General features: G+C 34.0%; 1 protein-coding gene across 3 annotated transcripts in view; it reads left to right on the top strand.

The window, feature by feature from the left end:
• Nucleotides 1-13,184, top strand: part of lcmt1 (leucine carboxyl methyltransferase 1) — a 31,369-nt gene that overhangs the window by 1,766 nt on the left and 16,419 nt on the right. The window contains 4 exon segments of one of the 3 annotated variants that reach the window (NM_001004645.2): nucleotides 93-214; nucleotides 1,122-1,198; nucleotides 11,316-11,377; nucleotides 11,479-11,581. In NM_001004645.2, coding sequence (NP_001004645.1) covers nucleotides 93-214; nucleotides 1,122-1,198; nucleotides 11,316-11,377; nucleotides 11,479-11,581 — 364 coding nt within the window. 3 annotated transcript variants of the gene reach the window in all.

Below are 13,184 nucleotides of genomic sequence, written 5' to 3'. Positions count from 1 at the left end.
ATAGGACAAATGAGGTAATGTATGAGACAAATTCTGGACCTTTGTCAGTGAGGAGTGGGTCTTCTTTCAAAATGTGTTTATTTTTGATGTAGGTTATTATGGACGTGTCAAAGGGATGAATCTCCTTCTTGACGACTTTCTCAAGAAGACACAATGTGACTGCCAGGTGGTTAATCTTGGGGCAGGACTGGATACTACTTTTTGGAGATTAAAGGTTGATCATTTTGCATTTAACTTTTTTTGAGATTTATTATTGTACTGTTGTATTTATTATTGTATTACTGTATAATCACATTACAGTAGCTTGTACTTTTCAAAATAAATGTCTTTTTTATGACTCAATATAACAATTTATTTATCTATCTATCTATCTATCTATCTATCTATCTATCTATCTATCTATCTATCTATCTATCTATCTATCTATCTATCTATCTATCTATCTATCTATCTATCTTATCTGTCTGTCTGTCTGTCTGTCTGTCTGTCTGTCTGTCTGTCTGTCTGTCTGTCTGTCTGTCTGTCTGTCTGTCTGTCTGTCTGTCTGTCTGTCTGTCTGTCTGTCTGTCTGTCTGTCTGTCTGCCTGTCTGTCTGTCTGTCTAATCTATCTATAGATAGATAGATAATATAATTAAAATATTAACAAAAATAAAAAAATCTATACATCATATTTATTAAAGTCATAGTTCATGCACAAAATCACATGTACTCTCTATTTGCTCACCCTCAAGTGGTTTCAAACTTGTATCAATTTCTATATTCTGTTGAACGCTAAAGAATATATTTTGAAGAAAGCTGGAAACCTGTAATCGTTGACTCTCATAGTATTTGTTTTTTCTACTGTGGAAGTCAATATTTACAGGTTTTCAACTGTTTCAAAATATATTATTGTGTTTTCAACAGACGAAAGAAACTCAGACAGGTTTAGAACAAGTGAAGGATGAGTAAATGATGACAGAATTTTCACTTTGTGGTGAACTATTCCTTAAAGTTAGCTAATAGCTAATAAATGTAATTATACATTCTAATGATTTTTTGTTCTATTTAATGTCTATTTTATTCTTACTGAAAAATGATAAGCAGTCAAAGAAAAATTATAAATGTATTTTTTTATTCATAGGATGAAAACATAATGCCAAAAAAGTTCTTTGAAGTTGACTTCCCAATGATCGTTGCCAGAAAAATACACAACATCAAGTAAGGTGTTTTTATTTTTATAATATTTGTGCACGACTTTAGAATAAGGTAACATTGGTTAACAATTTTTAGTTAACTAGGAATTAATGTGACAGCTTTTAAGAACTTCAGTTCATGTTAATTCACAGCATCATTGTTTGATTTTAAAAAGTGTTATTACTTGTTTAAATTAACAAACAATAGAATTCCTGAAAGCCAACATTAAGATTAGTAAATGCTGTAATAATGTTAGTGCATGCTCGCTAATAAATGTTAACAAATGAGACCTTATTGTAAAAGTGTTTCTGTTTATTTTATAATTATTTGTCAGTCATTTGCTTTTACTGTATTTGCTGATCATGTTCTTCAGTAATTATCCTCTAGATGGAGACAGTGCGTAAGATGAGTGGATTCATCAAGTTAGTCCACCCCTCAGTGTCTGGATTGTATAACTGATTTGTTTTGTATTGACTAAAGTTGATTGATGCATTAGCGCTCTTTATCATTTTAAAATGTCCTGCTTGAACGAATAGTTTAACATTTATGCATTTGCGATTAATGAGTGAGTGGGGTATGTTAAGTCTATGATGAATTTATATTTTGTATAATTACTATTTAACTACAGTCACTAAGAATTGCAGTTGGTACAGCCGTGCCACATATGCAGTATTGCATTTACATGTATCAGTTTAGCAAAGGTTTATATCTTTACATTAATACAGTGAGCTTTTGATCACTCTTAACTTTAACCCTTTAAAATAAAAAAAATAAAAAATCCTACTTCACCTCTAGACTCTAACTACCAAATAATTTCACTTATAACTATTCAAATCGTTCATGTCTGACTTTAATATTTTAAGCAGTTTCTTCCATCAAAATACATTACACTTTTATTAAAGCCCTGTTCCTGATTGCATAATTTATATACAGGTTAATGACAGAAATGTGCTGATTATTAACCTTGACATTTAGCAATGATTATTACATGACTGTCTGGAATACTTGATTCTGATTAGTTGGTTGCAACAATCCAAGTTGTGTTTGTTTCAGATAACAACCTCTGAATCTACTAACACGGGCTTATCCATGTATACCAAATCACCTTGTCTGTAGTTTTTGAGTACGTTCACTTACATTTACATAAATTCATATTTACAGTTAAAAGCAGAAAAATGCACATAACCATTTTTTTTAAAGTCTGATGTTAATGTGACTAAACTCTTTCTCTTTTAGGTAAGTTAGGATTATCAAATGTGTTTCTGTTATCCTTAATAGCAAAATAATGAGAAAGAGATTTTTTGAGAAATTGTTATAACTTTTCTTGAAAGTCAAGTTTACATACAATAAGATTATTATGCCTCTGAAAAAGCTCAGATGAGGGTGTCAAAGTTTTGGAAGTTTCTGATAGGCCAATTGACAACATTTGAGTTAATTGGAGGCACAACTGTAGAACAGTATTTAAGGAAAACCTCAAACACACTGCTTCCTTTTGTGACAACATGGGAAAATCAACAAGCCGGAATCAACAAAAAAAGCCAGATTACAATTTGCTAAATTACACTTGGGAAAAGACTTATTTTTGGACACAAGTCCTGTGGTCTGATGGAACTAAGATTGAACTGTTTGGCCATAATGACAAGTGTTACATTTAGAGGACAAAGGGGAATGATTATAAGCCTAGGAACATCATCCCAACTGTGAAGTATGGGGGCGACAACATCATGTTGTGGGGCTGTTTTGCTGCAGGAGGGACTGGTCCACTTCACAGCATAGATGGCATCATGAAGAAAGAACATTATGTAGAAATACTGAAGCAACATCTCAAGACATCAGGCAGAAAAATTAAAACATGGCCACAAATGGGCCTTCCAAGCTTGCCATGACCCTACTGCCAAATTAGTTAAAATGTGCTTTAAGGACAACAGAGTGAATGTTTTGGAGTGGCCATCACAAAGCCCTGATCTCAATCCTATAGAAAATTTGTGGCCAGAGTTGAAAAAGCTTGTGCAAGCAAGACACCCTACAAACCTGACTCAGTTACACCAATTCTGTCTTAAGGAATGGGCCGAAATTCCTTCAAACTATTGTGAGATGCTTGTGGAAGGATACTCAAAACATTTGACCAAAGTTATACCGTTTGAAAGCAAAGCTAAAAAATACCAAGGAATTATATGTACTGTAAACTTTTGACCGTTTAGAAATAAAAAAAAATCTCATTATTCTAGCATTTAACAAATGTAAATTATTTAGGTAATCCTAACGGACCTAAAATGGAAAACGTTTAGTTTGATTTACCATCAGACATTTAAAAAAAATGGTTATGTTCCTTTTTTAGATAGTATGTAAACTTCTGGTTTCAACTGTACATGCTGGTCTGTTATTCTGCTATTTTTGAGTGTTTGGCACACTTGTGACTGAATAATACTTAGGTTAGTGTATGCTCAGTTCAGCCATTTTTGTTGCTGTCAGCTTTGCCTTTATTTAAAGCATTAATAAACAATTACAGCTTAAAACAGCTTTCTGTTTTGATACAGCTTTTTGCATAAAAATTGTATTTTTTATGACAAGTAGCCGCAGAAGTAATCCATGGAATAAAGTATATCCAGCTGTTTTTTTTTTTTTTTTTTTACAGAATAAATCCCTTCAGTCTTATACAACAGCACTCTGCTTTGCATCAAGCTGCTGATAAGCCTTTCGGGCTGCGATAAGAACCACTTAGGTGTACTTTTTCCCTTACTTATCAACCTAATGTAGATTACTAAAATATGAATGAAAACTTTTTTTGTGTGGCTGCATCCAAAATCACATACTGTACTACACAAGTAGGTATTAAATTTGAAATTACTTTATGACGATTAGAAAAGAATGTTCTATAGTATGAATGGAAGTAGTATGAATTGAAATGAGATGTTAGAATTTCGCCAGAAGTGTATCATCCAGGTGGTACTTGCATACTTTTTTTAATACTATGTAAATTCAGACTTACAGTACTATTTGTTTTTCACATACTACAAGTATGTGCCAAAAAAATGTACTAAGGGAAAGTCCATTTATTTCAATAATTTCTTTCAAAAAGTGAAACTTGTATGTTATATTAGTTCACTACACACAACGTGAAATATTTCAAGCCCTTATTTGTTTTGATTTTAATGATTATGCTGGAATTAGAATATTTCGCGTAACCAATAAAAAAGGATCTTAAACGCATGTTGGCCTTCTGAAAAGTGTGTTAATATGCTGTAATTTGTCCTCGATACTTTGTTGGGACTCCTTTTGCACTAATTACAGCATCAAAGTGGCATGGCTTGGAGGCAATCAGCCTTTGACACAGTTGAGGTGTTATGGTAGTCCAAGTTGCTTCGAAATTGACCTTCAGCTCTTCTGCATTTCGGGTTCTCTGTTCCCTCAATTGCCCATAGATTTTCAATGGGGTTTAAATTGGGTGTGTTTGCCGGCCAATCAGGTAGTTATTCCACTGCTTTAAAACCAGGAACTGGTAGTTTTGGCTTTGTGGGCAGATGCCAAGTCCTGCTGGAAAACAAAATCATCGTCTCCAAAAAGCTTGCCGGCAACAGGAAGCATGAAGTGCTCTAAAACGTTCTGATATAAAGCTGCGTTGACTTTGGACTTGATAAAAGACAATGGTACCCACACTAGCCGATGACATTGCTCCCCAAACCACTTACTGTGGAAACTTCACACAGGACTTTTAATGATATGACGCTTTTGCCTCTCTACTCTTCCTGTAGACTCTGGGATCTTGATTTCCATACGAAATAAAAAATTTGCTTTTATCTGAAGAGAGGACTTGGGACCACTGGTCAATGGACCAGTACTTTTTACTCCTTAGCTCAGCATAGATGCTTCTGGTGTTGTTTTTTGTTCAGGAGTGGCTTGACGAATGAAATTCTACAGCAGTAGCCCATGTCATGCAGACTTCTGTATGTGATGGTTCTTGATGCTCTGACACCAGCCTCAGATCACTCCTTCTTGACAATCTTCTCAAGGCTTTGGTCATCTCTTTCACTTGTGCACCTTTTCTGGACACCCTTTCTTTTAACACTGTTAATATACTTTGATACTGCACTCTGTGAGCATCCAGCTTCTTTTGCAATTGCCTTTTAAGACTTTTCCTCCTTATGGAGGGTGTCAATGACGGTCTTCTGCAAAACCATTAAATTCTTTCCCATGATTCTGAAGCCTACTGAGCAAGACCATTTCAAGGCTGAGGAAACCTTTGCAGGTGTTAGTAAGCTGACTAGATTGAGACACTCTGGGAGCCTACAATATTTAAATTTTTCATGATATTCTAATTTATAATTAGAATGATAATTACTGGATTTTTAAAAATCCACATTCATTAAAATTTAAACAAATAAGAGTTTAAAATATTTCACTTTGTGTCTAGTGAACTGGTATAACATTTTTGACACATACTGTACCTGCATATATGAAGTTTCAGATACCCCACAAAATGTCTTCATTTTAGCATGGCTTCATCAACTTAAAAAATTGTGTTATGATCACACAGAAGCTCAGAAATGTATGTTTAATATGCATCAGTGCTTTTCTTATCTGTGAATTTACGAAAGTGCAGTAGTTAGTCACTGAGGTCAAGTGTAAACAAATCTGTTGCGTTTATAAGCTTAACAGAAATATTTGTGATTGATTATAGAGCCCAATGCTGCTGATTGCCAAAGATGTGTATTGCAACAGTCTGCGATGTTCAGATAAAGCAAAATCAATGGTTTGAAGAACTTTTCAGAGGAATTGTATGATAAAAGACAGAACCAGATGCCATTTACGCACTGAAGTGCCATTGCCCTTGCTTCATTTTTTTGATTTTTGCTTTATTTTTGTCTATATATGTTACTGCTGATCTCCTGCATTTCTGTACCAGCCGTCTCTGTTCTCTCAGTGATTTATACTATGCACAGTTTAGCACTCAGTTTTGAACTGTCAAAATTGTTTTAGCTAAGCTGGTTTGGAGAAAATGTTTAAATCTGCAGGATAAATTTTTTTTTGTTAAACTTTAATTTGATCACAATCATATATTTTAATTTAATCACAATATTACCCACACAAACCGCAAAATTATTTATGTAAAAATTATATTTTTTAAAGATGGTGATACTTTATTTTAAAAGTGTGTAATATTGACACACACATACATTGATGTATGGTCTTACTACGAGGACTAAAACATGCTTACCCTAATCCTAAATCCAACCTTCACAGGAAGTCTGTGGCACTATTAATGTCAAAAACCCCATTAAGTAAGTTTTTAAGCATTTTGAATAACATGGACACAAAGCATGTCCTCGTAAACCACCTTAATAGAGTACCTCTAGGTCATAGACCTGTCATTATACGATTTCTTCAGCATTCTACAGCATTCTAAATTTGACAATACAGTAATATTTCTAGGATTGGGCATCCCAGCAAAACTCACCCCTAGGATCCGACAATGAGCAATGGAAAACAAGCTAAGAACTTCACCACAGACTCTCTTAACTGGAAAATTACAAAATACAAAACAAAAATGGCATGTTTGAAAGGGTTGACAGAAGAAAGCCTCTTCTTTCTAAACACAAAATTGGCTGCATTTACACTGCCAGAATAGTTTTTTTTTTACTCGCATCTAACACAGATTGGACTAATCTGAGTAATTTACAATGGTTTTAAATCAGATATACAATATCTGGACATTCAACCTACATCTAAACATTCATTTCCGATTCTCCATGTCAGTTGCGTCAATGTTCCAAGAAGGATTGCATTGAACATCATCATTTCACACCCGTCTCAAGCACGAGTTGTACGCACTGTCAAAATATTTATGTGATGCAATGGATGGAAGTCAGTTGAGCCAGGAGATGTACACCACTCCTGCTTGGTCTTTCCCACAAGAGTCATGGCTCAAATGTACAAATGTAAATTTTTATTATCAAAAAGCTGATGAATAGACAAATAAGCTAAAGTCCATTCTAAATTTGAGGGTCATTAGGTGTGTTTAGGGCTGTGAAAGCCAATGGAATGATTTTTTAGGCGGCAGATTAGTGTAAGCACTGTTATCAGACGCAAGGCATGTCTGAGGTGAATGTAAATGGTCAGGTAAAAAAATTGTGAAAAGATCAGATCCATGCATTTAGACATGGTATGTTAATAAAAGACATTTTTCTGGTTTGCTAAATTATTTTTTAAAACAATAAAAACTCCTAGAATTGACTCTTTTGATGAAAACCCAAAGAGCTTATCAGCACAAACACCTCATACCAAGCATCCAGCTTGCTGATGATTATGCTAGATTTTGCTGCAGACCTGCAATTTTTACAGCCTATGAGTATGTTTACATGGACACCAATTATTTGATTTTAATACAATTGAGTCAATACATTGATTAAGAGCTGACCATGTAAACAGCGATTTTTAAATACTTAAATCTGATTAAGGTCATAATCATAACAGAAATTGAATTAAGCCATGTGGAGTATGCCAATTTAAGTCACATTATTGAAGTGCAGTATAGACATGTAAACACCTTAAACTATAATCATTGTGTATGACTTTCGCTACATTTTGTGACAGGATCATCTATACATACTCGGCTGTTTGACACTGTTTCCTGAACCAATCAGAGTCAGTGAAGAACCACAGACACATATACTGCAAAATGCAGAGGGGATTTTCTCCAATTCGGCGTGGGGTATCAAATTCCATTAAAACAACACTCTTTCAGCATTTTATACTCGTATCCAATAACTCGTTTTTCACAGGGACACGCAGGAAATGTTTCTGAATTAAAGTGAAAGTGCCAAACTGCAATTAAAGTCTACAAATTAAGAATGTTTACCTGAACTTACAAAATAACTCCAGAGGAAATGTGGATAGTGCCGTAATGCAATGACGATAATCGAATTATGTGCTATAACATGTAAAACATAATCACGAAAGCAACATTCTAAAAGTAACTTATGTAATCACCTTAACCATAGTATTGTTTTATTCAGATTAAAGCAAATAATTCAATTACTGATGTCCATGTAAACATAGTCACTGAGACCCATTGACCATGAACGTGAGGCCATTCATTCAACAGGCAAACCCTTAAATTTGTCACATTTTGATGACAATAATAATATTATTCAAAAAATATGAAACTAGTATTGTGAATTGTATTATTATTATTATTGTTATTACTACTATTATCGTTATTAATATTATTATTTATAATGTTGACTTTTAATAGCCAAATTTGAACCACTCAATTCTTGGAAGTTTTAAACTGAAAATTGCCTTTTGAATACACATTGTGTCTTTTAACAGTTTTTGTAAGTGAAATCCTAAAATTAAAAATCAACTAATAGATTTATAAGTATGAAAACATGTTTAAAAATTTTAAGTTGAAATATTTATAACAGCTTAAATAAATGGGTATGTTAAATTTCAGGACCTAAAAATACAAACCCTGTCATTAAAATGCAAGCACTTCTTAATTTAATGTATTATTATTTTCAGTTTTTGCTATTCAACAAGCTTTTTATTTACATTTACATTTAGTCATTTAGCAGACGCTTTTATCCAAAGCGACTTACAAATGAGCACAAGGAAGCAACTTACACAACTATAAGAGCAATAATGAATAAGTGCTATAGGCAAGTTTCAGGTCTGTAAAGTCTAAGATGGAAAGTATTAGTAATGTTTTTTTTTTTTTTGGGTACAGTTAGTGTGATATCCAGAAAGGCAATTGCAGATTAGAAAGTACTAAAGTGGAGACTAAATAGTTGAGTTTTTAGTCGTTTCTTGAAAATAGCGAGTGACTGCCGTTCTGATGCAGTTAGGGAGTTCATTCCACCAACTGGGCAGATTGAGCGTGAGCGAAAGTGATTTCTTCCCTCTTTGGGATGGAACCACGAGGCGACGTTCATTCACAGAACGCAAGTTTCTGGAGGGCACATAGATCTGCAGAAGTGAGAGCAGATAAGAAGGAGCAAGGCCAGAAGTCGCTTTGTAGGCAAACATCAGAGCTTTGAATTTGATGCAAGCAGCAACTGGCAGCCAGTGCAAACGGACTAGCAGCGGAGTGACATGTGCTCGTTTAGGTTCATTAAAGACCACTCGTGCTGCTGCGTTCTGGAGCAGCTGAAGAGGCTTGATTGAGTTAGCTGGAAGCTCAGCTAGTAGAGAGTTGCAGTAATCCAGTTTGGAGAGAACAAGAGCTTGAACAAGGAGTTGAGCTGCATGTTCAGATAAGAAGGGTCGGATTTTTCTGATGTTGTAGAGTGTGAATCTGCATGATCGAGCAGTTCTTGAAATGTGGTCAGAGAAGTTTAGTTGGTCATCAATCGTTACTCCAAGGCTTTTCACCATTTTGGATGCAGTAATGGTTGCCCCATCCATCTGGATTGAAAAGTTATGGTGTAGAGTTGGGTGGGCAAAAACTACAAGCGTTTCCGTTTTTGCGAGGTTAAGCTGAAGATGATGATCTTTCATCCAGTGTGAAATATCCAACAGGCAGGCTGTTACATTTGGCATTGATTTTGTTCCATAGTATACACAATTTGTACAGTGTAAAACGTAAAAAGCCTTAAAATGTCTTAAAATTGAAAAACTAAGTTTTAGGCCTTAAAAAGTCTTAAATTCACTAAAATATTGTGTTGTATGTCCTTAATCATTTTAAACAGGTCTTAATTTTTCCTCTTTCCAAGTAAAGCTACCCAATCATTTTCACAGCATTTGCTCCATAATAAATTCCCTAGTCAGGGAAAGAAAATTACAAATAATTACACATTTCCTCACGGAGCAAACATCTCAGTTTACATGATCTTTATGTAAAAACTATTTACAGAAGTAAGTTGACATTATATTCATAAATTGAGATGAAACTGAAGGTTTTATGGCAGAAATGCATTATGTTGAATGAATGGGAGTTAAACTTAATCCATTTAGAAAAAAGCAAACAAATATATATTTTTGATTGTACATGTAATTGTCTCCACAATAAATATGCATGTATGCATGCATATGCATGTCATTTTAAAGAAAAATAAATATTATGTTGAAAAGAGTGTATTTAGCTATATATATATATATATATATATATATATATATATATATATAATTTTCTTGTTTTGACGCATTAAAATATGTGGTTTACAAATAATTATATTTGTGGCAAGCAGAAAAAAACAAAACATTAAAACAGTCATTAGTGTTACTCCTGTATAAGTCTAAAATTTCATTCAAAATGGTCTTAAATTTGACTTGATGAAACCTGCAGAAACTCTGCTGATAGAAGTCCCCACAACGAGAACTGTACTAGTGAAAGTGAGTGAGTGGGTGTGTGCATGCATGTGCATGGGTGTGTATGTGTGTGTGTTAGTGATATACAGACTACAGATACACAAGCTGTGTACACAGGGAGTTACGTAATACCTGTACAATACAATCCAGACCCTCATTCCGTTAGATAACAGAATACCAAAGTGTCAAATACTAGACCTTTTCTCACAACCTTTTTCGACAGTTGCCTGTAACCAGCTGGTGTTGTTTAAACTCAAACTCACTCAGGTTTACACAAAAGATGCCAAATTTTGAGTAGTATATCTTACATACAGCATGCAAGTGTAGAACAGTTTTTTTTTAAGGTTGACTTTAAGCTGTTTGTTTTATGATAAACATGAATGGCTTTGATGATAAAAATCTGATAGCGATCACAGAGATAAAAATGTTTTCAATCACACTTTTGAATGAATGATTAACAAGTATTTGTCTGTCTGTCTGTGTATCTATCTATCTATCTGTCTGTCTGTCTGTCTGTCTGTCTGTCTGTCTGTCTGTCTGTCTGTCTGTCTGTCTGTCTGTCTGTCTGTCTGTCTGTCTGTCTGTCTGTCTGTCTGTCTGTCTATCTATCTATCTATCTATCTATCTATCTATCTCTCTCTCTCTATATCTATCTATCTATCTATCTATCTATCTATCTATCTATCTATCTATCTATCTATCTATCTATCTATCTATCTATCTATCTATCTATCTATCTATCTATCTATCTATCTATCTATCTATCTATCTATCTATCTATCTATCTATCTATCTATCTATCTATCTATCTATCTATCTATCTATCTATCTACAGGACAAAACCTCCACTATCGAAACCTCTGATTGAGACTCACTCCACTGATTCGCTTCTTCTAGGTATTGAAAATCAAACATTATTACTTATACATTACTTTATTGTTGTTTGCTGATTATTTTCAATGTAACCTCTCTTCTGTTCGACTTTGTCTTTTTCACAGATGGTCATAGTTTGGACTCTGACAGATACTGTATTATCGGTGCAGATTTAAGAGACATCCCTACTTTAGAGGACAAGCTAAAAAAGTTCCAGATAAATCCAGAGTACGTACTGTAAAACTACAACCTTGGCTAAGTTAAGTGTAAATGGAGCACTGTTTTGGTCTTTCTATTGCACCTTAAAATTGTTTTGTGATGCTTTATCAACAAGGTTATCAAGGGAGATACAGTTGCAACATCAGGATGAGCCTCTCTTATCTTTATTGTGATTGGCAGATATGTCTTTCAGAAAAGTTCACACGTTTAATTGTTGCTTCTGTCACATGTAGGGTGATCATATGTGCCATTTTCACAGGACATATCCTGGCCAGGATTTTTATATTTGTTTTTGTAGATTGCACAGCTGCAAAATGTAATGATCAGAGAAATCTATATTTCTTTTTTAGGTCATGGGATATCATGGATTTTTGTTTGTCATTTTTAATTTCACATTCGTTCATCAAATTCTATATTTGTTTACATATTCACCTATTCTTATGCTTAGTAAATTTTTTCCATGCCATTTGTTTCATTTTCTGCTCGTCAATTGACAATCAAATATATTAAAGGGGACTTATTAAGTGGAAAAAATTACTTTTATAAAGGGTTTAAAAACAGTTGTGTGATAACAGTGTGTGAATATATTCACCCACTGAGTTTGAGTTTATTTATTTTTCACAAGGGACAGTGTACATCAGTCAACATTCCCCAAGAACGTAAATGTTCCCAAATAAGCCCAAAGACTAGTTTTCATTGGTGGTCTTTTAACCAAATGTTATAAGCCATGCCAATAAAAATACAAATTAAAACTTAAAGAAAAATACGCAAATAAATAACAGAAAACAACAACAATATCAAAAAGCCTAGTGTTCACGATGTTGATTATTAAAAAAACATTTCTTACAATTATACTTAAATGACTTAAAAGATACATATTCTCTAACAGATTGTGGTATCAAATTCCAAAAGAAGAATTCCAAAAGAATACAATCAGCTCTAACTGCACCTCCAGTCACTTTGTTTTCTACAGATTTAAACTGGAAATAGTCAGATGATAAATCTAATAGTAAAAATATGATTTTTTTTTACCATTATACTTAAACAGATAACAACAGTGTACAGAAACACTTTGATTATCATTCTCTTGTTCTACATGTCATCAGAAGAGGGTTTATTAGCATAAACAGCCCTGAGCGACATTAGAAATTTCACCATACCTGCTAAAGATTAGGGACTAACAGGATTTTAAATGTGGAGTTTTAAAATGCACAAATGAACACCAGAGACTGCCTTCTTCAGACACCGTTTTGAATCAGCCACTATGGCTTTTGTAGCTCCGCCCTCTTTTAAAAATAGCACTAGGATCTCATTTGAATTTAAAGCGATTGTGACCAAAATGGCAAAATTTGGATTAAAGCCTAAAAGAGGCAGTTTCAAAGAGTTATAAAAACAAATTGTGTGCTGTTTTAAGCTAAAACTTTAAATAAACGCTCTAGGGCACAGGTGTCAAACTCAGTTCCAAATGGGCCGCAGCTCTGCACAGTTTAGTTCCAACCCTAATTAAACACACCTGATCAAACTAATCGAGTCCTTCAGGCTTGTTTGAAACCTACAGGTAAGTGTGTTGGAGCAGGGTTGGAACTAAACTGTGCAGGGCTTTGGCCCTCCA

Source organism: Danio rerio, chromosome 12 (assembly GCF_052040795.2).
Source record: "Danio rerio strain M-AB ecotype USA chromosome 12, GRCz13ab, whole genome shotgun sequence".
NCBI lineage: Eukaryota > Metazoa > Chordata > Actinopteri > Cypriniformes > Danionidae > Danio > Danio rerio.
Note: the sequence above shows the minus strand (reverse complement) of the source record. Positions and strands in the feature narration are given on the sequence as shown.